This window comes from Propithecus coquereli, unplaced genomic scaffold (genome assembly GCF_000956105.1).
Source record: "Propithecus coquereli isolate 6110/MARCELLA unplaced genomic scaffold, Pcoq_1.0 Scaffold299, whole genome shotgun sequence".
NCBI classification, from domain to species: domain Eukaryota; kingdom Metazoa; phylum Chordata; class Mammalia; order Primates; family Indriidae; genus Propithecus; species Propithecus coquereli.
The window spans coordinates 1,377,249-1,404,574 of record NW_012148607.1 but is presented as its reverse complement, the minus strand read 5'-3'; the positions used below and the strand labels follow the sequence as shown (position 1 = coordinate 1,404,574).

General features: G+C 44.5%; 1 protein-coding gene across 1 annotated transcript in view; it reads left to right on the top strand.

The window, feature by feature from the left end:
• Positions 1–377: 377 nt before the first annotated feature.
• The window catches only part of RAD54L (RAD54-like (S. cerevisiae)), a 27,363-nt gene continuing 414 nt past the window's right edge, over positions 378–27,326 (top strand). The window contains exons 1-17 of the mRNA XM_012648955.1: positions 378–595; positions 702–788; positions 3,156–3,275; positions 8,465–8,525; positions 9,259–9,394; positions 9,872–9,941; positions 10,062–10,350; positions 10,589–10,713; positions 16,000–16,150; positions 20,508–20,634; positions 21,642–21,716; positions 21,853–21,983; positions 22,524–22,634; positions 22,791–22,914; positions 23,266–23,344; positions 23,641–23,820; positions 27,076–27,239. Of these exons, the coding sequence (XP_012504409.1) occupies positions 593–595; positions 702–788; positions 3,156–3,275; positions 8,465–8,525; positions 9,259–9,394; positions 9,872–9,941; positions 10,062–10,350; positions 10,589–10,713; positions 16,000–16,150; positions 20,508–20,634; positions 21,642–21,716; positions 21,853–21,983; positions 22,524–22,634; positions 22,791–22,914; positions 23,266–23,344; positions 23,641–23,820; positions 27,076–27,239 (2,033 nt within the window). The 5' untranslated portion in view covers positions 378–592. The remainder of the gene's footprint in view (positions 596–701; positions 789–3,155; positions 3,276–8,464; positions 8,526–9,258; positions 9,395–9,871; positions 9,942–10,061; positions 10,351–10,588; positions 10,714–15,999; positions 16,151–20,507; positions 20,635–21,641; positions 21,717–21,852; positions 21,984–22,523; positions 22,635–22,790; positions 22,915–23,265; positions 23,345–23,640; positions 23,821–27,075; positions 27,240–27,326) is intronic.

Genomic DNA, 27,326 nt, shown 5'->3' with positions numbered 1-27,326 from the left:
GGGCAACGCGGCGGGAGGTTCGATTGACCCGGCCTGGCGGGTCGGGGAGAGTCTTGGCGGCTGTTAACGCGCGCTTTGGAACCGGGAGGGTAAAGGGGGTGCCGCTTGGGCCCGAATCCATTTCTGCCGCTCTTTTCAGCCCTTCTTGGGATTCTCCTCTCAACTTGGGTCTTTTACTGGGCCCGCCTGGATCCCTGCTCGACCTCCCTGAGTCGGGGCTTGGCATCTACATCCAGCGCTGGGAAATCCCCCTTCTCCAGACTAGAGCTTGCCAGGCCTCGGACTTTAACCCCAATTTCTCTCTCCTAGCCTTTGATTTTCCCCGCGAAACTACCTTCTTCACTCCAGCTGGGACCATTTTCCGAACTCCACTCTGCCGTCTAGGCTAACTGGCGACCTACACTCTCACTGTTTGGGTCCAAACCCCAGACCCTGGCTGGATCCCCTCCATCCCCATCCTCTTTAATTAGCCCATCCTCTCAATAATATAGTAACCCCTTCTATATCAGACTCTGGTCCTGCATTCTTAGCTACTACTTGCCTTTGATCTTCGGCTGATGGGTACTTGACGTTTTATGCTCCTGGGCCCAGGATGGTAAGTGTGAACTTAGGGGAGACTAGGAGTAACCCTGCGTCTGGGTCTAATGAGCACAGGCCGAAGAATCTCCGCAGCTGCTTAGTTCTCATTCTCCCCTTAACAGAGGCGGAGCTTAGCTCCCAGCCAGCTGGCCAAGAGAAAACCGGAAGGCAGATCCTCTGATGATGAAGACTGGCAGCCTGGGGCAGTTGTGAGTAATCAGGGGGATAGGGAAGGTGGGAATGAGGGGCTGTTTGGGCAGAAAGGAAACCTGGACTTGATTTCTTGGGTTACATAGCCACCTCCAGATGGCTCTTTCATATGTTCGGTAAACTTACTATGTGCCAACTATTGAACAAAATTAATAAAATCTTTGTGCTCAAGGTAATCAATAGAAGCTAACATAGCCTCAATTTTCCTGGTGGAAAAGAGTATTCTAAAGCAAAAGAGCAAGTGGGGTTTGCCCTTTGACTCCTTTGGGGAAAAAAAGGGCTGCACAACAGTAACTAGCAGCCTGCTCTTTTTTTTTATTTTTTATTTTATTTATTTTTTCTTGAGACAGAGTCTCACTATGTTGCCCCGGCTAGAGTGCCGTGGCGTCAGCCTAGCTCACAGCAACCTCAAACTCCTGGGCTCAAGCGATCCTACTGCCTCAGCCTCCCGAGTAGCTGGGACTACAGGCATGCGCCACCATGCCCGGCTAATTTTTTCTATGTATTTTTAGTTGTCTGATTAATTTCTTTCTATTTTTAGTAGAGACGGGGTCTCGCTCTTGCTCAGGCTGGTCTCGAACTCCTGGGCTCAAACAATCCGCCCACCTCGGCCTCCCAGAGTGCTAGGATTACAGGCGTGAGCCACCACGCCCGGCCCAGCCTGCTCTTTTGTTCTTTGTCCCCTGCCCAGTGTCACAGAACAGTAGAGTGTTCTGGGCCTGCCTTAGAGTCCTGAGCTCACTTGGGCCTAAATGTGAGGGGTGGTCCCTTTCAGTCCTTGCTGATACTCAAGTACTGTGTGTTCTACTTTGAACTGGGCTCTGTGCTCTGCTTCCTGTCTTGGAGGCTTTTGGGGGCTGGCTGTGGGCAAGAGCGACGTAAACCAAAATAAATGGGACAATGCAGCGTGTACATCAGCGAGAGAAAGCAGTTCAAGAAGCAGGGACAGCCAGGCATGCTGGCTCATGCCTGTAATTCCAGCACTTTGGGAGGCCAAGACGGGAGGACGACTTGATGCCAGGAGTTCGAGACCAGCCTGGGCAACATAGCCAGACTCCTGTCTTTATAAAAAATTAAAGAAACATTATCCAGGCATGGTGATGCATGCATGTAGTCCCAGCTACTTGGGAGGTTGAGGCAAGTGGGTCCCTTGAGCCCAGGAGTTCAAGGCTGCAGTGAGCGGTGATAGTGCCATTACACTCTAGCTGGATGACAAAGCGAGACCCTGTCTCTAAAAAAAAAAAAAGAAAAAAAAAGAAGCAAGGGCTTGGCCACTAGAGCTTTGAGGGAAGAGATCGGTTAAGAAAGGACTAAAAGGCACTTTTTTTGGCAGAGGCAGCGAGTAAAGGCATGTAGGGGAAAAGGGAACTGGCGTTTGTTTCAGGTGTGCCTTATAGGCTCGTAGGCACTTCAGATAACCTGGCAAGCCGGTACAAGTGGGCTCTTGCCTGATGGCTTGGTGGGGCTTGCTCATTAGTTGTACCACTGGTGTGCGGGGGGCTCCTCTACCTGTGAGGGATGCACATTGGCTGCCCCTTACCACTTACATCGGTCTCAGACTTGAACTTGGGGCAGCATTCTCTGCAGCTGGGTTGTGCATGGTGCTGTCAGTTTCTGGTTGCCCCTGAAAATGCTTTCAGTGCCAGTGACCTCACTACCATGAAGTAGAATGAGTGGGGAGTGGCCTCAATGGCTTGGGATTTGAGGACAGCTGTACTCTTGTCCCTTTTGGGAAAATAGGGAGGGAAGCATTTGGTTGCTCAGTTATTCATTGGAGCTTTTGGAGTGAAGATTTGGGGCTGGCTGGGTGCGGTGGCTCATGCCCGTAATCCCAGAGCTTTGGGAGGCTGAGGTGGAAGGATTGCTTGAGACCAGCTTGAGCAACATAGTGAGACTCTTTCTCTACCAAAAAAAAAAAAAATTGAGCCACATCTGTAGTCCTAAGCTATTCAGGAGGCTAAGGCTAGAGGATCCCTTGAGCCCAAGAGTTTGAGGTTGCAGTGAGCTGATTGTGCCACTGCACTCTAGCCTGGGCCACAGGGTGAAAACCTGTCTCTGTAGCAAAAAAAAAAAAAAAAAAAAAAACAACCTTGGGGCCGCTGTGCTTCCATGCTGCAGGTGGATTTGATCTTCACAGACCCACTTCATTTACCTCTTCTGTTGTCCCCCTCAGATTAAGCTCCAGTTTTCTCACCTATTAAATAAGGATAATAATAAACCTATGTCATAGAGTTGCTATGAAGATGATACATGATAACACATATGAAGAATTTAGCACAGAGCTTGGCACTTAATAAGCGTTTTAAATGGTAATTTCCATTACTCTGTGGTCTCTGGACTTCAGCTTTCCCAATTCTCTCTCTTAGACTCCTAAGAAACGGAAATCCAGCAGTGAGACTCAGATCCAGGAGTGTTTCCTGTCTCCTTTTCGGAAACCTTTGAGTCAGTTAACCAATCGACCACCCTGTCTGGACAGCAGTCAACATGTAAGTCGGAACTGCAACCTGCCTGTGTATGTGTGTGCCTAGTCGTCTTGCGTAGGTAGATTCCTGCCCCTGTAGACTCCCTCAGTGCCCTACAGAGTGGCCAGCAGATAGGCATTTGTGGGGCTTTGGACCTGCTGACAGTTGCCATGGTCTGCTCAGAGATGTGTGCCTGACTTATGTCTTGTTTATAGCTACAGGGGCACCAGATATCAGATGGCTCAGATTCCTAAAGAAAGGGGAGAAGAGAGGGAAGGCCATGGTGGGATGTTGGAAGCAGCTCAGTCTCTGACTCTGTGTATGGTTTTAAGGAGTACCAGAGTCCTGTGGCTTCCATGTGTTTTCTCTAGTAAAGTAAAACTTAATTGTTACTATGGCAGATTCCATGCACTATCTCACTTAATTGTCATTTTTTAGATGAGAGAACTGAGTCTCAGGGGTTAAGTAATTTGCCAAAAGTTACAGAGTAGTCAGTGCGTGGAGTAGCTCTGCCTAGTTCCAAAGCTTTTTCCCTCAAGCTTTCTGAGGAAAGTTTTTTTTTTTTTTTTTTTGAGACAGAGTCTTGCTCTGTTGCCTGGGCTAGAGTGCTGAGGTAAGCTTTTGAAGAAAAAATGGGACTATGTAATGGTGGTTAGTCATTTGTACATTCAGCAAACATTTAAAAACAGTTTTGTATACTATTTGATAAATACGAAAGAATATATATATAACACCTAATTTTTAAAACACAAAAACCACCTGCAAACCCACCATCCCAGACACTAGAACATTGTCAATGCCACATAACACCTTTTCCCATCTCTACAGGTATGGCTATCCTGAATTGTGTTCATCGTCCCTTGCTTTTTTTTAAGAAAGAGTCTTGCTCCGTTGCCCAGACTAGAGTGCAATGACATCATGAGTGGCATCATCGTAGCTCACTGCACCCTCCAACTCCTGGGCCCAAACAATCCTCCTGCCTTGGCCTCCCAAAGTGCTAGGTTTATAGGCAGGAGCTGCTGCACTCAGCCTATCCGTTGCTTTTTTATGATAGTTTTATCATATGTGTATAATTCACTAAGTAACACGTTGTTTAAATTTTTTTTTTTTTTTTTTTTTTTTTTTTTAAGCTTTAAGAGGGCATGTAGCCCTCTCGGACTTTTTCATTCAGGATTTGTTCAAGTTGTCCTTTGTAACTATATGGCGTAAGTGCAGTTGGGGTGGGAGTACACAGCAGGGGGTCTAACAGTCTGGAGGCTGGGGAAGACCTACATTCGAGGGACATGATGATTAAGTCCTGAAGGATATGAGGGGTTAGCCAGGTGAAAGGAATGGGAAATATTCCAGATAGAGGGAACAGCCTGTTTGAAAGCCTGGCAGGAAGAAAATGAGGTGGGTCCTGAAAAGGGTTTCATATGGCTGGATCAGTTGGGAGTTGGTGGTGAGAGATGAGAGTTGGAGTGCTGTGTAGAGACTGGGGTGGAAGGCCTTTTGTAATCCATGCTATGACAGACTGGACTTTTAAGGACACTGAAGAGCTTTTGAAGTGTTTTAGGTAGGGATGGGATGAAAATCCATAGGAGGGGGAGAGACTGGAGCTAGGGGAAAAAAAGACTTACGAGTGGAAAAACTTTGGTTTGATTACATGTGGGGAGAGGGAAAATGGAGGATGAAGTTGAGATTTCAGACTGGGCAAGGTAGATGGCTGTGCCACGTACTGAGATAGGGAGCACAGAGAAGGAATAGCATCTGGTGGGAGTGATATGGCGAGCACTGTGGTCAGGGGGCCCATGATACTTTTAGGGGCCCATAAAATTTAAAAAATTTTTTAAGAGACAGGGTCTTGCAGTATTTCCCAGGCTGGTCTTGAACTCCTGGCCTCAAGTGATCCTCCCACCTTGGCCTCCCAAAGTGCTGGGATTATAGGTGTGAGCCACCGTGTCCACAAAATGTTTTAATGCCTTTTTTAAAAATAGTTTGATGTGCTGTGTTTTAATAGCAAACTTCCATGAACAGAAGACAGATAATATTAAAAACATGTACTTGCATGTGGGGCAACTGAGAAAAGTATAGTGAATGGATGGAATCTACTGTATGATAAAAATGCTACAAGCCCTTTTTAGTTGCTGTCAGTAAGAAATTTACTTGTTTTTTTAAAATGTCCATTATGCAGAAAAATTTAACAGGTTTATTTATAATTGTTATAGAATTGAACTGTTGAAACTTATTCACTGCTTTATGTCCCTGCATTTATATTAAAAATTGACACACAAATGAAAATGGAAAAACTGCGGTACCTGATTTCCATCCCCTACTTTTCACTCACAGCCATACACTTAGATAGCTTTCGATCTCATGGGGAAAAAAATCTAACATTCAGAACTACCAATAGCAGAAAGATATTTTTTTTGTTGTTTGTTTTTTTTGAGAATGAAACATTTCCCATTATAGTGGATTCTGTTACACGTTTGGCATGGCGAGCACACAGGTTGGTGCCTTCAAAAAGGCCAACCAGATAGGCCTCACTTGCCTCCTGCAAAAGCACCAATAGCTGTACTTGGGAAATGCATATCTGTTTTGAAGTCCTAAGCAATTTCTCATACCAGATGCTGGAAGGGAAGTTTGCTTTATTTCTGATAATGTGATCTCAGGGACTGCTATGGTACCAGGCCTACAACGATGAGGTTTCCTCACTCCTCCAGTAGAGGGTGCTCTCTCGCAAGCAGCTTCTTACGCAGGTCATTCCTGGGTAGTTTTCCACTAGTCAATTTGCAGGCAGTCTGCTTTGTACCAGCCATGGTATAGAGACCCCCATACTTACCTCATTTCTCCTTCTGCTGGAGACCAGTGAGCTAGAAGCAGCACTTGAGTTAGAGAGTGATGACAGCCTTTAATTCCTTTTAAAATCAGAAGGAATAAAAGTACATAGTGATGAATCCAACCTGGATTATATTTATCTATACCAACACAGTCATAGAATATAATTTTTTTTATGGAGGAAGAGGCCCAAAAGGCAAAAATGCCTGGGGCCCACAGAAGTAATAGTGCAGCCTTAGAAATGAGGACTTTAACCATACATGATGAGTGTGAAGTGCCTGTAGGTTATTTGGGATTACAAGTAGTTACAGATGTGGGTGTGGAGCCTAGGAGTGAGTACGGACTAGAAATAGATTTGGGGGTCATTAGCATAAAGGTATCTTATACTTCGGAAGTGTATTGGAGCATCTGGGTGAATGTGTAGTCAGTAGAGCTGAGGGCTAACCTCTGAACCCTGTGGAGCACTGACTTTTAAGGGGGTTAGGCAGAGGAAGAAGAGCCCATTAGAGGACTGGGCATGAAATCCCAGAGAAGCAAAACAGTGGGAGAGCGGTGTCATGGAAGTCAAGGCCAGAGAATATTTCACAAGGAGTAGCCAGCTTTGTCAGGTAAGATAAGGATAGACACATGTCCATTGGAATTAGGGTCATGTAGGCCGTTGGTGATCTGGCCACTCATTTCAGAGGACAGGATGGGGCAGAAGACAGATAGGAGGAGTGGGAGGTAGAGAAGGGGAGACAGACAACTCTTTCTAGAAGTTTGCCTGCAGAGGAGAGGTAATAAAGAATCAAAGGAATTTTTGTGTCTAAGGTAGAGAGTTAAGCGTGTTTTATTTTATTTATTTATTTATTTTTTATTTCTGCATATTATGGGGGTACAAATGTTTAGGTTACATTGCCCTTGCCTCCCCCCACCCGCCGCCCCAGTCAGAGCTTCAAGTGTGTCCATCCCCCAGATGGTGCGCATCGCATTCATTGTGTTTAAGCGTGTTTTAAATGCTGGTAAGAAAGAGCTAGTAGAGAGGGATAGGTCGAGATACAGGAGATCAGGCATAACTGGCAGAGTGAATCTCTGTGGAAATGGGAAGCTTTGGCCTTGGTAGGGAGGAGGGATCAGAAGGAAAGGATGGTATGAATTATCAGTAACTAAATGAACAAAGAGTGAAAGCATGTTTTCTCTCCTGCCTCTGCCAGAGTCTGGTGAGTATTATCAGATCAGATTCTTGAAAGCTGGCTGTTCCAAGTCTTGCAGGCTGTGCTGTCAAACGTTTTTGGCCAGGGGTCTTCACATTCTCCCTTGCCAGTTATGCAAGCCTGTGGTTCTCACTGCAGAACCTGTGGCTCCTGGGTTCTATTGAAAGTATTGCTTTTTAAATTGGGAGTATATGGCTGGGCACAGTGGCTCACACCTGTAATCCTAGCACTTTGGGAGGCCGAGGCAGGAGGATTGCTTGAGCCCAGGAGTTCGAGGCCGCAGTGAGCTATGATGATGCCACTGCACTCTAGCCAGGGTGACAGAGCGAGATTCTGTCTCAAAAAGAAAAAAATAATAAAATAGATTTTATTCAGGTATAAAGAAACATGCAAATAAACAAAGGATTTGGCTCTTTACCAACTATGTCATGTTATTTAGTGTGATAATGAAGTTCATTTCTCCACATTCCTTTTCTGTCTTCCAATATATTACAAAAAATATTCATCATGTTTTTCCTATTTAAAGTACATTGAGTTTCTCGGTTGGTCGTGGTGGCTCATGCCTGTAATCCTAGCACTCTGGGAGGCCCAGGCGAGAGGATTGCTTGAGGTTGGCAGTTCGAGACCATCCAAAGCAAGAGCAAGACCCTGTCTCTACAAAAAAATAGAAAAATTAGCTGGGCATGATGGGCTAATTTTAAAAAACAAGTAAGGGTCCTAGAGTCAGGAAAATCCTATATCTGCAATGGCTGTGTGACTTGATAAAGTGACTTAATCACTCTGAACCTCAGTTTGCTCATCTGTAAAATGAGAATGCCAGTAATATACGGACCTCATATGGCTGTTAGGATTAAATGGTATTAATAACATGAATGCAAGAGGCTTACATTGTTAGCCATAATTATTGTCATTTTTGCTGTTGTTATTATTATTATTATTTTACTGACTTTATACCCTAAGGTGCTACACCCCAGAGAAGAGTCAGGTGTCCTCACTGGCATAGTTTTTCATGAGTGACTGGGTTCTGAGCCTCATGGTTGACTGAGGCTAAGCGCTCCTCTTGTCCCTAGTATTTGTAGAATTTTACATACAGCCTGAAAGATGGAAGCTGTTGCATAAAACCTAATGTGGAGCATATGATAACAGTATTGTCCCATCACATCTCCAATCAGTCCTGAATCTGTATTTCTCCTTTCTTTTTAGGAAGCATTTATTCGAAGCATTTTGTCAAAGCCTTTCAAAGTCCCCATTCCAAATTATCAAGGTAAAATAGACTTTAGACTTTTCTATTTTTTGAATCAGTCATGTGTAAATGTGCCTGAATAAATGAAAACCCTCTGCTTTTGTAAATACAAGCTTACCTGAAAATGCAAGATACCAGTCCAGTGGTGGCTGTGGTTGGGCTGACCCTCCTGAGGCCTGCATGAAAGCTGTGTTAGTGTCAGTAAGGGCTGCCAAGACTGACTGCTCCTCATCTTCTTGGTGGGGGTGTGCCGGTGCTCAGGAAGCGCCTGGTGGGCCAAGGTGGCTGATGGACCCAGGGTTCATTCAGTCCAAGTGCATTCAGTAGCATCTCCTTTATGAGGCCGACTGTGTGGGAGGCCTAGATTCTATAAAAGTTTTCCCTATCCTTTGTAGTACACAGCATTGTGCTAAAATGGGCTGGGGAGGGAGGAGGCCAGCTCTCAAGAGCTCTCAGACTTGAAAAGCCCCTTTAAGGTTTCAGACCTTTCCAGGACAGACTTGAGATGAACAAGACCTGGCCCTCTAGAAGTTTGTAGTTGAATGGGAGAACTAAAATGGGAAAACCTCTGATCCGAAGCAGAATGAGATAATGGTCAGGTAGAGGTGCTCTAACAGGGTATGGAGAAGTTCTGGGAGAGAGAGGGTCATATGGGATCTCAGGAAAGGTTATGTGAAGGACAGGTATTTGAGCTGGGCCTGCTGGAGCTTCTGGACATAGAGGCTTGGGTGACAGAATGATTGTTGGTTTGCAGGTCCTCTGGGCTCTCGGGCATTGGGCCTGAAAAGAGCTGGGGTCCGCCGGGCCCTCCATGACCCCCTGGAAGAAGGTGCATTGGTTCTGTATGAGCCTCCCCTGCTGAGTGCCCATGACCAGCTGAAGCTTGACAAGTATGTGCATTGGTATCTCCTGCGCAATTCTGGTCCTCTGTACGTTGTACTTTCCTGGGAGGGCGGAAAATGTTTCAGTGTGATTTCTCTTTGGGATTGGTATATGTTTTCAGAAAGCTGTCATGACTACTGCACCATCCAGTGTAGGAAGTGGGGAAAGGAGAGTACTTGGGGAAGAGCATGTGATCATGACCAGTTAGTGAAGGTTCCTCATCCCTCCTGCCATGCTTACTCAGGAGGAGGCGTGATTGAGGTGATGACACAGGGAACCCATCCCTCTCTCCTAACTTTCTAACTCCTGGAACAAGAATCTGCTATGGTTTTATGGTTTGGTTACCAGGCCAAGAATGTCCTCTTTTAGGCAGCTGCCTCTGTTTCCTCTGGATCAGCAGGACCCAACCTCCCAAGGGCATGCCCTCGCCCATGTCTGAGCACCGTGTTTTTTTTGTTTTGTTTTGTTTTGCTGTGTTTTCTCAGGGAAAAGCTCCCTGTCCATGTGGTTGTTGATCCTATTCTCAGTAAGATTTTGCGGCCTCATCAGAGAGAGGTAAATGAGGGTGAAGGGAATGAGGTGTGGGGCTAGGGGCTGAGCCTGGGAGACTGCCATCCTTTGGGAAGCAACAGTGTAGGTGCCAAAGTGGCTGGACTGAATGCTGTTATTCCCCAGGGAGTGAAGTTCCTGTGGGAATGTGTCACCAGTCGGCGCATCCCTGGCAGCCATGGCTGCATCATGGCTGATGAGATGGGCCTGGGAAAGACGCTACAGTGCATCACGTTGATGTGGACACTTTTGCGCCAGAGTCCAGAGTGCAAGCCAGAAATTGACAAGGCGGTGGTGGTGTCGCCCTCCAGCCTGGTGAAGAACTGGTATAATGAGGTTGGAAAATGGCTTGGAGGGAGAATCCAACCTCTGGCCATTGATGGAGGATCTAAGGACGAGATAGATCGAAAACTGGGTATGGAGCCTCGACAAAGATGGTTGCACTCTTCTACCCAGCCTGCTGCTTGCTTGCTTGTGTGTATGCTCACTTGTGGCTAGGGCTGAGGGGCAATGCAGGGGAAGAAGAGAATTCCCATTGAAAATAGTTGAAATAGTTGGTTATTTCCAGGCTCAATTAAAGAACTGTTGAACTGTTTTGTTTTTGTTTTTTAAAGATATTCTGATTTGTTCTCTTGACATCTTTTCTGTTGTAGAGGGATTCATGAACCAGCATGGAGCCAGAGTGCCTTCTCCCATCCTCATCATTTCCTATGAGACCTTCCGCCTTCATGTTGGAGTCCTCCAGAAAGGAAGTGTTGGTCTAGTCATATGTGATGAGGTACTTGACTCTCAGCAGTCTGGGTGGTAGGAGAAAGTTGGTCGTCTCCTCACTGAGCACTGCCATCCAAGGGCTATAGTAGTCACTGGGGAATCCTGAGGACAGAGGATGCTGCCTTGAAGGAGACAAGTGGGAGGGAGAGCCTATGACACCAGTGTGCCAAAAGAGGGCTTAAACAGTGCTTGAAACTCCAAGGAGAGTGAGGTAGTGAGTGCTGTGGGCTGATAGGTTTTGTTGCCTCCTGATAGTATTCATAGACCAAAGAAGGACTTCGAAGGATGAGAGGGATTTGGGTGGGTGGAGAGACATACGGCACAATGTTTAGGAGAATAAGTTCTAGAGTCAGAGACCTTTATTCATATCCTGGCTCTGCCACTTAACAGTAGAGTGACCTTGGACAAGTTACCTGAGCCTCTGTTTCTACATCAGTAAAATGGGGTGATAATATCTGCCTCATGATTATTATGTGGATTAATTGAAGTGATTGAGGGCAAGCTCTTATCACAGTGACTGGTATGCCATAAGACCTTGGTAAATGTCAGCTCTGGTTTTTATTCTAGGCTGGGGGTACTCGCATGAACAAAAGCAAAGATAAGAAAGCCCAGTGTGGACAGTCCACATGCTTTGTAGTAGTTTGTGTTGACTTCCAGTTCCTTCTCTCTGGGACTATGGGAAATATGGCAGTAATTACTTCCTGACCTTTTTCAGTATGCATTAATTGTGGTAGAGATGCTATTGCTTAGAAAGTTGTGACAATGGCAGCAAGCTTCCTACTACAGAGAATTTTCCAGGACTCCCTTGGGCTTGGCTACCCTGAGGCTACTGCCATCGTTTGTACCTCTTAGGGAGAGTTAAGGTCCTTTGTACACCCCTGGGACTCTAATGGAGAGGTGGCTGAAAGACTTGGCCCTGTCTGTCAACCAACTGGCAGGCTTTAGTGTGCTCTGGGGTCTATATATTAGCTTGTATCTGAGGGACTTCAGGGAGGGGACAGAGGAGGAAAGCTTACTTTTGGGTACCAAGCTTGCTAGTTGTGAACTATGTCCTTGCTGGACTTTTGTCCTTGTGAAGAGTCAGTCATTCTCTGGCATGTCTACAAACTCCTGATACCCTGGTGGGCTGTTCTTCCTGGTGGGAGTAAGGGACTCAGTGGGGTTGAGGTGGGGTATGCGTGTGACTGCTCTGTGATGTGGCCCTGGCCTCTGCTTCACCGTGGAGGGGGACAGCCAGGAGCCTGGTCCAGAGGCCAAGGCGCTGTGGGAGAGAAAGGCAGGCTGTAGCTGCTGAGCTCTTGAGGACTGGAGAGCGTTGAGATTTTTTTCCTACTCCAATGTTCCTTTTCTTTCTCACTCTGTCCTGTTTTATGAGGTGACTCTGTGCCGGGCACATGGGGCTAGGCTGCCTCTTGTTGTATTGCAGCCCCCTGGCCTTCCTTTCTACTTTTTACCTTTTTATTTGTCAACTTTTTGTCAGTTGTCAGAGACCTGAAAAACCCACAGTCCTGCAAGATAGTCATCCTACTCCAGAGGAGAGAGTTTGTCCTGTTCAGACCCTGGAAAGGGCAAGTGCCATCTTGACTTTCATGTTCTGAGCATCCATAGCTGCTTTCTCCCAGCTAACACTTTTCTCTGGAATGCACAGTTCTTCATGATAACTTTTATGTACAAAATCTCAATTGGAAGACATGACATCAACCCTGGCTTTGCCACTTCCACGTGTGATTTTCCACAGATGAGACTGCTCTGAGACTCAGTTTCTTTATCTATAAGTGGATGGCACAGAGTCTACTTGAAAGGGACATAATTCTGATCGAGATGATATATGGAAGCACTTTTTAAAAGTGTATGAATAGGGGAGGGATTGACATCATCATTATCGTCTCGGTTTTAGAGATGAGGAGACTGGAGCTCAGGGAAGTGCAGGGACTTGCCCAGGTTCACTCAGCAAGTACATAATGAGCTGGAACTTGAATACAGGTCTGAAATCTTAAGTCCTGGCCATTTTTCCTGTGCCTTACTGCTTTGGGTGCTTGGTATAAGAAGCAGCTTGGCTCAGGTACAGAAGAGCTGTCCCTGTGGTCCTCATCCAGACCCATGTATGTTCCTGTACAAGTGCTCAAACAGAAAGCAAGCCAGACGAAAGATGCTGAGGATATGCATAAAATACATGAATGCTACTCATAGGTCTCCTGTTACAGAGAGAGGGAAGTCGTGGTATTTGATCTAGGCATGATTTTTTCTTTTTCAAAAGAATAAATTGAGAACTCAGCCAGAAGAAATTCAGCTTATAAATTAGAACTATGACAACTTTTCATCTAGCCAAACATTTGATTTGCTGAGATGCCAGAATTTGTGTTTTAAATCTATAGGCGATGGTGGCAGGAGCTGGGTCTGGAGCCACAGTGACTGGTCCAGTAGGGAGCTGAGGTTGGCCTTCCTTCCCACAGAGGCCCAAGGGTAGCATGGCAGCCTAGTTCATTTGCTGGGTTTTTTATCAAATGCCTGTTATGTGTCAGGCTCTGAGGATCCCACAATGCCTTCCCTTGGGGAGCTTCAGTTTAGAGAGACCTAATTGGTTGTTTGTTTGTTGGTTTGTTTTTTAATTTTTAAAAATTTTTTACTTATTTTTTTTGAGACAGAGTCTCTATTGCCTGGACTAGAGTGCCATGGTGTCAGCCTAGCTCACAGCAACCTTTAACTTCTGGGGTCAAGTGATCCTCCTGCCTCAGCCTCCCAAGTAGCTGGGACTACAGGTGTATACCATTACACCCAGCTAATTTTTTCTATTTTTAGTAGAGACGGCGTCTTGCTCTTACTCAGGCTGGTTTCAACTCTTGACCTCAGGGGATCCTCCTGCCTTGTCCTCCCAGATTGCTGGGATTACAGGTGTGAGACACCACACCTGTCTGGGACCTAATTTTTGATGCCGCATTTCCCCTGGACCCAATGCGTAATTTCCTCACAAGTTTCAAGTCTCATTTCCCCCTTCAGCTCAGAAGTCTAAGCCTTCTGTTTTGTTTTTGTCTTTTTTTTTTTTTGAGACAGAGTCTTGCTCTGTTGCCCAGGCTAGAGTACCATGGCGTCAGCCTAGCTCACTGCAACCTCAAACTCCTGGGCTCAAGCGATCCTTCTGCCTCAGCCTCCTGAGTAGCTGGGACTACAGGCATGCGCCACCATGCCTGGCTAATTTTTTTTATATATATATATATTTTTAGTTGTCCAGATCATTTCTTTCTATTTTTTAGTAGAGACGGGGTCTTGCTCTTGCTCAGGCTGGTCTCGAACTCCTGACCTTGAGCGATCCACCCGCCTCGGCCTCCCAGAGTGCTAGGATTATAGGCGTGAGCCACCGTGCCCAGCCTAAGCCTTCTGTTTTATGGCTAGTGCTTGGAGCCTCTAGTAATTTTTTAAAGATTAAAATTCTGTGTTTATTTAATTCTTTTTAAATTCATTCTTTAATTCTTTCATTCATTCAGCTAACATTCACTGAGCAGTACTCTGTAAACAGCTTTGTCCTGTGCACTAAAATTATAACGGTGAATATGAAATGGCCAGGACTTCTTAAGTCTCTGCCTTAAGAAGTTCATGCCTAGTTGAGAAGATAAAGAACAGCAGAGTGTGATTAGTACTCTAGGATATATAGCAGTGGATGAGAGGCAGAGTAATGTAGTGCCCAGACTTTGGAGTCAGACCTGAGTTCACATCCCATTTCTACTACTTTCTACCAGCATAATTTTGGATAACTGCACCTTTCTGAACTTTGCTTCTTCATCTCTAAAATGGGTATTATAATTTCCACTTGTTTGGATTATAGAAGAGAATATAGGTAAAGTGCTTAGTACTGTGCCTTGCATGTTAAAAGGGTTCACTAAACAGTAGCAGCTATTATGTATACACTGCCATAGTTGCACAGAAGTGAGAGAGACCAACGGCCTGGGGTCATTGAGGAAAGCTTTGCATAGGAGGTGACATTGAAGAATTTGCCTGTGGAAGAGCTCTAGGCAGAGGAGTGGCATGGGCAAAGAGACATAAGGAAATCAGTGGTAGGAGTGGTGAGGAGATAAGGCTTCCTGGACTACAGTAAGCTCAGAGAAGTTCACTGAGGCCTCATTGAGAGGAGCTTTGAATGCTAAGCTAATACACTTAAAGAACTCTGAACTTGATCCTAAAGATGGGAGAGTCAGTGGAGGGTCTGTGTTTGTTTATATATATATGTATGTATGTCAGGGTCTTGCTTGTTGCCCGGGCTAGAGTGCTATGGTGTGATCATAGCTCACTGCAGCCTCAAACTCCTGTGCTCAATTGATCCTCCTGCCTCAGCCTCCTAAGTGGCTGGAACTACAGGCGTACGCCCTGATGCCCAGCTAATTTTTCTATTTTTTTTTTTATAGAGATGGGGTCTCACTATTGCCCAGGCTGGTTTTGAATTCCTGGGCTCAAGTGATCCTCCTAGCTTCCTGAAGTGCTAGGATTATAGGCTTGAGCCACCGTGCCCGAGTCTGTGTTTAATAGCACTGTCAAAGGCTGACCAGAGAGAGCAATGCTTATTTGTTTCTTCATTCTTTAACTGGTGGTTGACTTTAGTATGAGTGTGGGGCTGAATGGGGGCCGGATATAGAAAAGGCACAGGGCTAAGCTTGCCCACGTGGTTCTTGGAGAAAGAGGGAAGGCTGTATGGTCCTTTATCATTTTCTTGAAAAGGTCCTTTATCTTTCTTTCTTGAAAGAATTAACACAGGTATGTACGGGGTGGGGGGTGGGGGACAGGGAGATTAAGGATTGGGGAAGACACATGAAGGGAGGCAGAGGGAGGCTCTTTAGATATACTAGTGGTGTGGATTCTAGTGGGAGATAGAGTGTGGGCCAAGTCCCTTCAGCACTGGTGGTAGGTCACGACAAGACCTGGAGGCTAATATAGAAGGCATCTGGCTCAGAAGGTTCTGGATTGGTTGGGTTGGACGGAGGGCTCCCTGTAACATGGCCATGTGGTCTCTGAAGAGGACAGATGGGCTGCCAAGGCTGTGGAGGTTATGGCAGGGAAAGGGATGAGAGGGAACAGAGGGAATCCTTGCTTTATGGATATAGCACTGGTCTGGAAACTGAAGGTCTATCTTTTGAGCTTAGTATTTCTCCCCAATCAAGAGAGTGAATTCTTTCATGCTGACTCCTACCTAGTTTCCAAGGTCCCAGAACCTGTCATGTTTGTGACTCCTGTTTTCCTATTTACACAAGACTTTGCTACAATGCAGTGATGGCACATTGTACTCTGAGAATTAATTCCCTTGCAGGGACACAGGCTCAAGAACTCTGAGAATCAGACTTATCAGGCCCTGGACAGCTTGAACACCAGCCGGCGGGTGCTCATCTCTGGGACCCCCATCCAGAATGATCTGCTTGAGTATTTCAGCTTGGTACATTTTGTTAATTCAGGCATCCTAGGTAAGAACTTGTCTGCCATATTGGAGAGGAGCCTTGCCTTGTCCTTGGGAGTATAAAGGAGAGAATGCTAGTTATGTGTGGGTCACTAAATACTCTTGAAAGTCGGCTTCTCTTATCTGGGAATAGCAAAGCCACTGGGGAGGTCTTGGCTCTGCTGAGCAACTCAGAAAGGCCCAGTTTGGCCATTTTTCCTTTGCAGAGGTGGCAGGGGCTATACAGAATGTGTCCTGAGCTGGGTTACCCTAAGGCAAATATCTGTTACCCCAAAGTAAATATTTTTGTTCCTCATATCCTGACTCTCTTACAAGAGCTTTGGCCTCAGAGCAGACTGTCTTGGACAGTTTGTTTTTTTTCTTAAACCATTTTAACCTTTTTTTTTTTTTTTTTCTTGAGACAGGGTCTTTCTCTATTGCTTGGGCTAGAGTGCAGTGGTGTCATCATAGCTCACTGCAACCTCAAACTCCTGAGTACAAGTGATCCTCCTGCCTCAGCCTCCCAAGTAGCTGGGACTACAGGTGTGTGCCACCATGCACGGCTAATTTTCCTATTTTTTTGTAGAGATGAGGTTTCACTATTTTGCTCAGGTTGATGTTGAACTCCTGGCCTAAGCAATCCTCCTGCCTCAGCCTCCCAAGTGCTAGGATTATAGGCATGAGCTACTGTGCCCAGTCCATTTTAACCATTTCTAAGTATTTCAGTTCAGTGGTATTAAGTACCTTCACATTGTTGTGCAACCATCACCACCATCCATCCTCAGAATTTTTTTCCTTTTGCAAAACTGAAGCTCTGCCTATTAAGTAATAAATTCCCATTCCTCCCTTCCCACAGCCCCTGGCAACCACCATTTGAGCAGTTCTTGCACACAGATATTTGTGGAAGGGTTTGTTTAGTGCCACTGCAACTTGCCAGTGCTCAGGAGAATCACTTTAGGCAAAGAACCTACCGAGTGGCAAGATTATCACAAAGTGAGCACATTTGCGTACCTACTACCAGATCAGTTACTACCATCCTCTCAGCAGCCCCTCCTCTAATCACTACCCTGTCCTTTCACCCCAGAAGTAAATACTCTTCTGACACTATAGATTGGTTTTGTCTACTTTTGAACTTTATGTAAATGAAGACATACAGTATATATTCCTTTGCATCTGATTTCTTTCATTCAACATCAATTTTAAAATTCATCCATGTCATATGTAACAGTAGTTTGTTCATTTTCATTGTTGTATACTGTTCAATTTTATGAATATACTAGAATTTATCCATTCTATTGAGTAGTTTCCAGTTTTTAATTTTTTCTAATAATGATGCTGTGGACATTTTTGTGCATGTTTTTACATGAGTATAGTATGTATTTCTTTGTCCTAAGAGTGGAAGTGCTGGGTCATATGTTTGTTACGCATGTGCTCTGCTGTAGTAGATATTCCAGTTTTCCAAAATGATTATTTTGCCAGGAGTATATGAGAATTCCAGTGTCTCTACATCAGGGATTAACAAACTTTTTCTTTTTTTTTTTTTGAGACAGAGTCTCACCCTGTTGCCTGGGCTAGAGTGCCGTGGCGTCAGCTAGCTCACAGCAACCTCAAACTCCTGGGCTCAAGCAATCCTTCTTGAGGATCACCATGCCCGGCCATTTTTTTTTTCTATATATTTTTAGTTGTCCAGCTGATTTCTTTCTATTTTTAGTAGAGATGGGATCTCACTCTTACTCAGGCTGGTCTTGAACTCCTGACCTTGGGTGTGAGCCACTGTGCCCGGCCTGTCTTTTGGGTTTTTAAAAAATTTTAGTCATTCTAAAATGGGTGGGTGTTTAGTGCTATCTCATTGCATTTATCTAATGATGTATAAAGTCAAACATCTTTTATTACATTCATTGGCCATTGGAGATCCTCTTTCATGAAGTACCTGACTTTGTCTTTTGCCTATTTTTAAACATTTTGTTTATCCATCAGTTGATAGATATTTGGGTTGTTTCTACCTTTTGGCTTTTAGGAATAATACTGCTATAAATTCATATTCAAGTTTCTATGTGGACATATGTTTTCATTTCTCTTTAGTATATGTACCTAGGGGTGGAATTGCTGTATCATAAAACTATGTTTAAGCAAAGATGTCCATTATCAGGTTAAGGAAGTTCACTTCTTTTTTTCCTATCCTCCCCAGTAGCTGGGACTATAGAGGTACACGCCACCACACCTGGCTAATTTTTTTTTTTTTCTTAGAGACAGGATCTTGGCTGTGTTGCCCAGGCTGGTTTCAAACTCCTGGCCTCAAGCAGTCCTCCCCCATTGGCCTCCCAGAGTTCTGGGATTACAGGTGTGAGCTGCCACGCCAAGCCAGAAGTTGACTTCTGTTCCTAGTTTTTTGAGTGTTTTTCATGAAAATGTGTTGGAAGAAGCTTTATTGTTTTACCTTTCATATTAAAATTTATAATGTGTAGCTGAGTGCAGTGGTGCATGCATGTAGTCTCAGCTACTCAAGAGGCTGAGGCAGGAGGATTGCTTGAGCCCAGAGTTTGAGGTTGCTGTGAGCTAGGCTCTCTAGCCTAGACAACAGAGCAAGACTCTGTCTCAAAAAAAAAAAATCTATAATCCATCTTAAATTAATCTCTATATATGGCATGAGGTGGGGCTCAAGATTCGTCTTTTTCCTTATGGATGTCTGGTTCACCTAGTACCAATTATTAAAAAGACTTTTTTCCCCTTACTTTGCAGCACTACCTTCATAAATCAAATACCCATATGTATGTTGCTCTATTTGTGGATTCTTTTCTGTTCTACTGGTCTGTCTGCTTGTGTCAGTACTTCTCTGCTTTAATTACTGTAGCTTAATATAAGTCTTGATATCCATTAGTGTGAGCCTTTTAACTATATTCTATTCCTTAACATTGTCCTAGATATTCTTGGCCCTCTGTAATTCCCATGTCAATTTTAGAATCACCTAATCAATTTGCACCCCTTTACCCCCCCCCAAAAATCCTAATTGGATTTTAATTGGGCTCTTTGAATCCATAGATCAATGCTGAAAGATATGATATTTTTATAGTATGAAATCTTCCAGTTTATTAATATGACCTGTTCCTCTATTTGTTTAGATCATCTTTAATTTCTCTCAGTGATCTTTTATGGCTTTCTGTAGAGAAGTATTATACATCTTTGGTTAGATTTATTTCTAGGTTTGTAATGTTTTTTTAATGCAATTATATGGTATCTTTCTAAGTTTTTATTATTTATAATTACTTTTTGTTGGTAAATAGAAATTCAGTTGATTTTTGGTACATCGACTGGACCTGGACCAGTAGTCTTTGTATCTGGAAACCGTGCTAATATTTTTTTTCTAATAGTTTCTGTAAATTCTTTTGGATTTTTCTACATATATAATCATGTCATCCACAAATAATGATAATTTATGCCTTCCATTTTAATTCACATGATTTTCATTTCTTTTTTGTCTTATTCACTGGATAGAGCCTTTATCACAGTGCTGAATAGAAGAGGTGACAATGGGTCTCATTGCTGATCTTGGGAAAAGGAAATCTTTCAATATTTAACCATTGAATAAAATGTTAGCTTTTTTTTTCATAGATATTCTTTATCAGATTAAAGACTTTTTCCCCTCTATTTTATTAGTTTCCTAGGTGTTTTTTTCATGAATGGGTATTAAATTTTATCAAATAGTTGCTTTTTCTAAAAGTTGAAGTGAAATTCACATCATGTAACCTTAACTATTTTTAAAGTGTACATTTCAGTGGCATTTAGTATCATCACACTATTGTGCAACCAGCACCCCTGTTTAGTTCCAAAACATTTTCATCATCCCTAAGGAAAACCTTAAACCCACTAAGCAATCGCTCCCTATTTACCCCTACTCCCAAACCTTGGTAACCACGATCTGCTTTCTGTCTTTATGGATTTGCCTATTCTGGATATTTTACATGAATGGAATCATACAGTATGTGACCTTTTGTTTGGCTTCTTCCATTTAGCACAATGTTTTCAAGGTTCATCCACATTGTAGCATATACTTCTGTACTGATGCATGCTACTTAATCTTTTATAAACATATAGTTGGGCTTTTAAAAAAATCTACCCTGACCATCTTTGTCTTTTAATTGGACTATTTAATTAATTTATATTTACCATAATTAATATTTGGGTTTTAATCTACCATCTTTCTATTTGGCCTTTCAAATGTTCACTGCTTTAGTATCTCTTTGATCTGTTAAACAGAAAATTGGCCTATATCTTCAGTTTTATTGTTCTTGGTAGGAAGGTTGGTCTGTGGCAAGGAGGTCTGCCATTACTAGCAGTGGGAAAATTATTCCTTTTCCACATTCTTTAATTTTCCCTTCTGTGTTTAGGGACTGCCCATGAGTTCAAGAAGCACTTTGAGCTGCCAATTTTGAAGGGTCGAGATGCAGCCGCCAGTGAGGCAGACAGGCAGCTAGGAGAGGAGAGACTTCGGGAGCTCACCAGCGTTGTGAATAGGTAATGACCCCAAGGGAGGTCATCAAAATTGCTTCCCAAGCCATTCAAGGCCAATCCTTTGGGGGACTTGACCTGTCTGGAGCCCTTAAAGGCTGGCATTCTAGCAAGTAGGTGGGATCTGGGCCCTGTGGACTGGGTTTGGTCTGTTTACAAACCTGCTGAGGAAGCTCTTTGAAGCTGCTGGACTTCCTGGGCACAATATACCTTGGAGTATCAGTAGTACTTCAGAAGCTTCTTGTCAGTCAGTCTCAGACTTAAAGGACAAGGCTTCTCTCACCAGGCCCCATAGTTCTGTGACAAGTAGCAGATGATCTGAAAGATGGATGTGGCTCCCAGGCTAAGAGGACTTATTTTTTCATGGGAGTTGCATAACCCAGCGGGCAGGTACATATATACATTCTGGACTACTCTTTCCAGAGGAGGTATGCATACTTGATGGGTTATATCCTAAAAGTCCTCCTGCCCTTCCCAACTTCCTGGCTACTTCTCTCTACCAATTTTAGTTGATGGGAAGGAGAGTCAGTGTTTTTAAGAGGTACTTCTTAAGTGCTTGATCTTTATCCTTCCTGGTCTGCCCAGGAGATGTGGGCTTAATTTTATTGAGCCTAGGGCCATGTGGCAGCAGGCATTTGGGCAAATGCAAGCAGAAACTCCCCTAAGAGCTTAGTGGTTTGTAGTTTGCTTTTCCTGTCAGAGCTCCAGGCTCGATGGGAGACCTCAGCTTTGTCTTCAAAATCAGCCAGCCAGTTGAAGGGAAAGAGAAAGAGTTGTTAGTCTACTTTAGGCTGTTTCAGAGGTCTCTGTTCCCATGACTGAGACCCTGATACAGATATCTTTGCCATAGGGCTGATGGATCTCTGACAGTTGATACTACAAAAGAGAGCCAGTCTTGGTCCTTTGGCTGGTAGCTTTTTTTTTTTTTTTTTTTTTAAGGGTGGTGGCTTTTATTCTAGTAGTTAGCACAATAGTTTTACCAGGCTCTTGCCTTTTTATCTTGTTTTCCCTAGGTGCCTAATACGGAGGACATCTGATATCCTTTCTAAATACCTGCCTGTGAAGATTGAGCAGGTGGTTTGTTGTAGGTACTGAACTCAACTGAAGGGTATGGAATTAATGGATCAAAGCTTAGCTTCTGAAGTATGGCTGGGCTTTCAAGATGTCCTCAGAGGGCAGAAGTGTGGTTCAGCTTTTCCCACTGACCTGGGTGCCTTTTTTCAGGCTAACACCCCTTCAGACTGAGTTATACAAGAGATTTCTGAGACAGGCCAAGCCAGCAGAAGAATTGCTTGAGGGCAAGATGAGTGTGTCTTCCCTTTCTTCCATTACCTCGCTAAAGAAGCTTTGTAATCGTGAGTTGGGCTCGTGTCCTTGTGTCCTTTGTGAGAGTGAGTGACGGAGGGTAGGCTCTTGTAGTGGCCCAGCAACCTTCACTAAAACTTGTCCAGAGCCCTCACAAAGGCCACACGTGATTCCAACCCTACCCAAGGCATGAACTCTGCATTGTAGACTCTTTAAACTAGACCCTTTGCTTTGGAAAATTTAGCATATCCTCTGTCCAGTCCATGCTTGATGCTTGAGATGTAGAGGACTGTGTGTGTGTGAGTGCCTGCACATGCACATGCTCAGTAGCATGGTAGACGGGAGGAAAAATAATGAAGAAACCTTGCCTTCTCTGTTATAACTCCCTTCTTGTTAAGAGAACACACCTGTGAACAAGATTATCCATCCATGGTCCCAGATGGCACTGACCACACCCTGAATTTGGGAGGGTGAAGACCAAGCAAGTGTGGTGCTGAGGAAGGCCTTCTGGGCTAGGCTTTTCGGGAGAGTTCTAGTGAGCATTGAAATGGAAACTTCAGAAAGCAAAGTAGCTGGCATTTTTTTTCCAGATCCAGCTCTAATCTATGACAAGTGTGTGGAAGAGGAGGCTGGCTTCGAGGGTACCTTGGACATCTTCCCCCCTGGTTACAGCTCTAAGGCTCTACAGCCCCAGCTGTCGGGTGAGCCCTTTCCCACCTGCATTTGGGCTCCTCAGGAGTGGGAATAGGGTGTCTCTTGGTGCTAGAGCTGTCCTGTTTCAAGGCAGGATATCAAAAGTAAGAATCTTAGGCCATTGGGATGGCCAGTTGGGGACTAATGGTTGCTACTCTTCCCAGGTAAGATGCTGGTCCTTGATTATATTCTGGCGGTGACCCGAAGCCGCAGCAGTGACAAAGTTGTGCTGGTGTCCAATTACACCCAGACATTGGATCTCTTTGAGAAGCTCTGCCGGGCCCGAAGGTAGAGAAGAGCCTAATGAGATTGCCAAATGGGTGTGCCTCCCCTACTGCCCCTCTAGTAAGATTATGGGTTCTGATTGGTGGATGTGGGCTAAGATACGGGTACATGAAGGATTTCCCTGGAGATGTCTGTTCTCTTATTGGTGATAGGGCCCTAGCTCCATCTCTAAGCAGAATATCCCCTAGTCCCTCATACACTCCCATAGAACAGAGTCCTGGCCCCTAGGTCTGTCCTTGTCCCTCCCTGTGGGAGTTTAGGACCTCAGGCGTGGTTAGTTCAGTTCCCTTCAGTAGCTCTGACTCCCAGGGATTCTGCTTTCTTCTTGGGTCTTAATCTTGGATCCCCCTTCAGGTACTTATATGTCCGGCTGGATGGCACGATGTCCATTAAGAAGCGAGCCAAGGTTGTAGAACGCTTCAATAGTCCATCGGTAAATACACAACCCTTGTCCCCACACCACCAATGCATTAACATCAGAATTAAGGGGCTCCCTGATTTTTTTTTTTTTTCCTGGTGGTTGTGCTAGGGTTAGGCTGGTTGGTGATGGCTGGGCTAGAGACTGACTTTGTAGGTTGGGAAATTGGCTGGTGGGCAGACAAACTGGTGATCTTCATAATTGGTCTGAGTATAAGAATACAGAGGGGTGAGAGAGGAGTTGACTGGGCTGAGTAGGATCCCAGTTTAGGCTGTACGAGGTTCTTTTTCTTCTACTTCCTCTCTTCTCAGAGCCCTGACTTCGTCTTCATGCTGAGCAGCAAAGCTGGAGGCTGTGGCCTCAATCTCATTGGGGCTAACCGGCTAGTCATGTTTGACCCTGACTGGAACCCAGCCAATGATGAACAAGCCATGGCCCGGGTCTGGCGTGATGGTCAAAAGAAAACCTGCTATATCTACCGCCTGCTGTCTGTAAGGATGGTGATAGTAGACACAGTAGGGGTGGGTAATGGAACAAGACCTTTAGGACCATCTTGAATCGTTTCTCAGTGCCTCTGTTTGGCCCCTCTGCCTCTAGCAGTAGCCAGGCTGTGGGGCTAGCCTGAGAGCCCTCTCTTCTGTTCTCCCTCCCCTTCTCTCTGTTCCTTCAAACACGTCTTACTATGCTATCTGGACACTTTTTCAGTACATCCTTTTCACAGGACACCTGCTTTCACCTATACCCGATTTCTCCTGTGCCACTTGCCTCGTAGTCTTCTCACACCCTGTGTCCCACTGGCATTCTCTGAGTTCTCAATTACCACTTTCAGACTATCCATCCCATAGTTCCTTTGCAGCTCACATTGTCTGACTTGGTTACTCTCTTTCCTTCCTCGATGCAGTCATTTGTCCTCTGCTGTGTTCCTAATTCATTGAAGGCTCTGGACACCAGCTTGGCCATCATTTCTTTCCCAAATCCAGCAGTCATCCTGACTAATGTCAAGGACCATGCAGTTACCCAGCACACTGGCCTTCATGTTTCCTTGACCTCATCTCTAATGACCTCGCTCCCCTTCATTTAATTACTCCTAAGGTCATACTATGGAACTTGTTAGTACCCAAAACTTTAATAAGTCATTCTACTCTCACTTATCCTTCCAGCTTTCTCTGTTTCAACCTAATGTCCCCAGAACCTGTCCCCTGCCTGAACCCCACCTCCTCTACTGTGGCTGGACTTTTTTTTTTTTTTTTTTTTTTTTAAAAAGACAGGGTCTCGCTCTGTCTCCCAGGTTAGAGTGCAGTGACACGATCATACTCATTGTAACCTCAAACTCCTGGCCTCAAGTGATCCTTCTGCCTTGGCCTCCCAAAGTGCTGGGATTACAGGCATGAACCACTGCAGCCAGCCAATGTATTTATTTATTTGTTTGTTTCAATTTTTTTTTTTTTAGAGACAGGGTCTCACTCTGTTGCCCAGGCTAGAGTGCAGTGGTACAATCATAACCCACTGCAGCCTAGAACTCCTGGGCTTAAGTGATCCTCCCACCTCAGTCTCTTAAGTAGCTTAGACTATAGGCACACATCACTGTGCCTAGCTAACACTCTTAAAAATTTTTTTTGTAGAGGCGGAGGTCTCGCTTTGTTGCCCAGGCTGGCCTTGAACTCCTGGCCTCAAGTGATCCTCCTGCCTCCCAAAGCACTGGGATTATAGGCGTGAGCCACTGTGCTGGCCCTTTGACTTCGTTTTTATCCAGCCCAGTCCTCATCGTGCATCCTTTCAGCTCCTCTTCCCAATACCCATTCTACTTGGATAATTCTAGCTGTTTTCAGCTTCTACACCAGCTAAATTTTGCATTTACAAATTGGTACCACTGCAAATTTATGCTCTCCTTTTTGGGCTGAGCGATACCTCATTTCCTTCAACAACCACTTTAAGCCTTCACCACTTCCCTCAAGTTTCCTACCCAACCCAGTCTCTCTTTCTTTCTGCACAAACTTTGCCTTTTCCTTCACAGAGAAAATGTAGGATACCAGGCATGAATTCTCTCACCTCGCTTCTTCTCTTCTGTAAATCTCTACACCTGATATTCCCTTTCCATCTCAGAGGAACAGGATTCCTTCCACTCTGAGGCTCATCCTTCTAGCTCTGCTTAAACTCCATTCCCATCCAGTGCTTTCTTAGTTAACAAGTACTTCTTTATTTTCCTGAAGTCTGTAATTGTGCTCAGATAGCTCTCACCTTAAAAACAAAGTAATTTTTCAACCCTGTCCTATTCTAACCACTACTTTCGTTATTTCCCATTCATTTACTGTTAAAAGTTTTCCAAAGCCTACAGATTAATTTCTTCAGCTTCTCCTCTTCTACTCAGACCCTTATGTCACTGAACCTGCTTTTGAAATATACTATTGACTTCCTAATTGCCAAAGTAGGAGACTCTCCATTTTCCTTTTTGTATATTTGACACTGTTGACTACTAATCCCTTAAAATTCTCGTTTTTGGAAACTCTTCTCTGATTCTCCACTTATCAGATTACATACAATCATATTGAGAAATCTCTAACTGAATTTTTAACCCAGATCTCTTACTTGAGCTCTAGATCCATATTTCCATTACTGAATCTCGATTTCCACATGGATTTCTTATGTGCTCATAAGTGCATCATGACTGAACTTGTTCTCCTTCTGAATTTTGTCATTTAATGGCTCCTTTATCCACCCAACTCCAATCTGGGAATCATATTATTGGACTATTCTTTGTCTTCTACCAACCAGATTCCTACCAGTTTTCACTGATTTTATCTTTTTGAAATTTCTTTAATATAACCCTCCCCTCCATCCACAGTCCTCTCTCACTTGGATATTACAGCAGCTTCCTAATTCTTTACCTTTTGTCTTATCCCAACCTATTCTTTACATACTGCTTCCAGAATGAGCTTTAAAAAAATTCTGATTTTGCTTTTTATCACTTCCAGGACAAGACCAAACCCTTCAGCATCCAGGGTCTTCCCAATAAGGCCTTTGCTGACTTCCCCAGTGCTAGCTTTTATTACACTCCCACCATCCTATAGTTAGCCTGGGCTCCTCACAGTCCTCCAATAGGCCAGGTGTATTTCTTTGTTTCTATCCTGGGAATGCCTTCCTTTCTCTCCTTTCTTGTAAAATCTATTTTTTTTCAAGATTCTGCTTACGGATAGTCTCTACTTTCGTGCTTTTCAACACTATTCTCTTCTACCATCCCTCATGCTACAGGTTTCTATCATTGTACCAGTTTGTTTGTATGTTTGTCTTTCCTACCAGTCTGTGAGCTCAAGTATAGGGATCATATTTGATTCTTCTTTGTATCCTAATGTTAGCACAGGGCCTGGCAAAGAAAAGATACTCAAATGATGTTTATTGAATGAATGAGAGTTGGGCTTGGTGTAGAGATCTGAAGCTGCTGCAGACTAACCTCAGTTCACCCTGGAGGGATTTAGCCAGGCCCTGAGACTCTTCATTAGTAGAGAAAGTAGTCTGGGTGGGCAGACATGCAGAAGTTATGTTCCCAGGAGACAGACTGGGAAAATGGGGCTCAGCTGAGCAGAGCTACTGCTCCAGGACCCTTAACTTTTCATTCGTCTTCCCTTCTCTTGGGTGGCTGTAGTTTCATCCCCTGGGTTTCCTTATTCCCTCTGCATGGGGATGACTAAGCCCTGCATCCCTCGACACTCCCTGCCGCTCCCCGCTATCCTCCCTCCTCCCTCCCCCAGGCAGGAACCATTGAGGAGAAGATCTTCCAGCGTCAGAGCCACAAGAAGGCACTGAGCAGCTGTGTGGTGGATGAGGAGCAAGATGTAGAGCGGCACTTCTCTCTGGGCGAGCTGAAGGAGCTGTTTATCCTGGATGAGACTAGCCTCAGTGACACACATGATAGGTAGGTGGACTGTCCCTGCCATTATTCCTGAGCTAACTGCACAGCATGGAGATGGGATCTGTAGTGACCACAGCTCTGTCCTCTGCT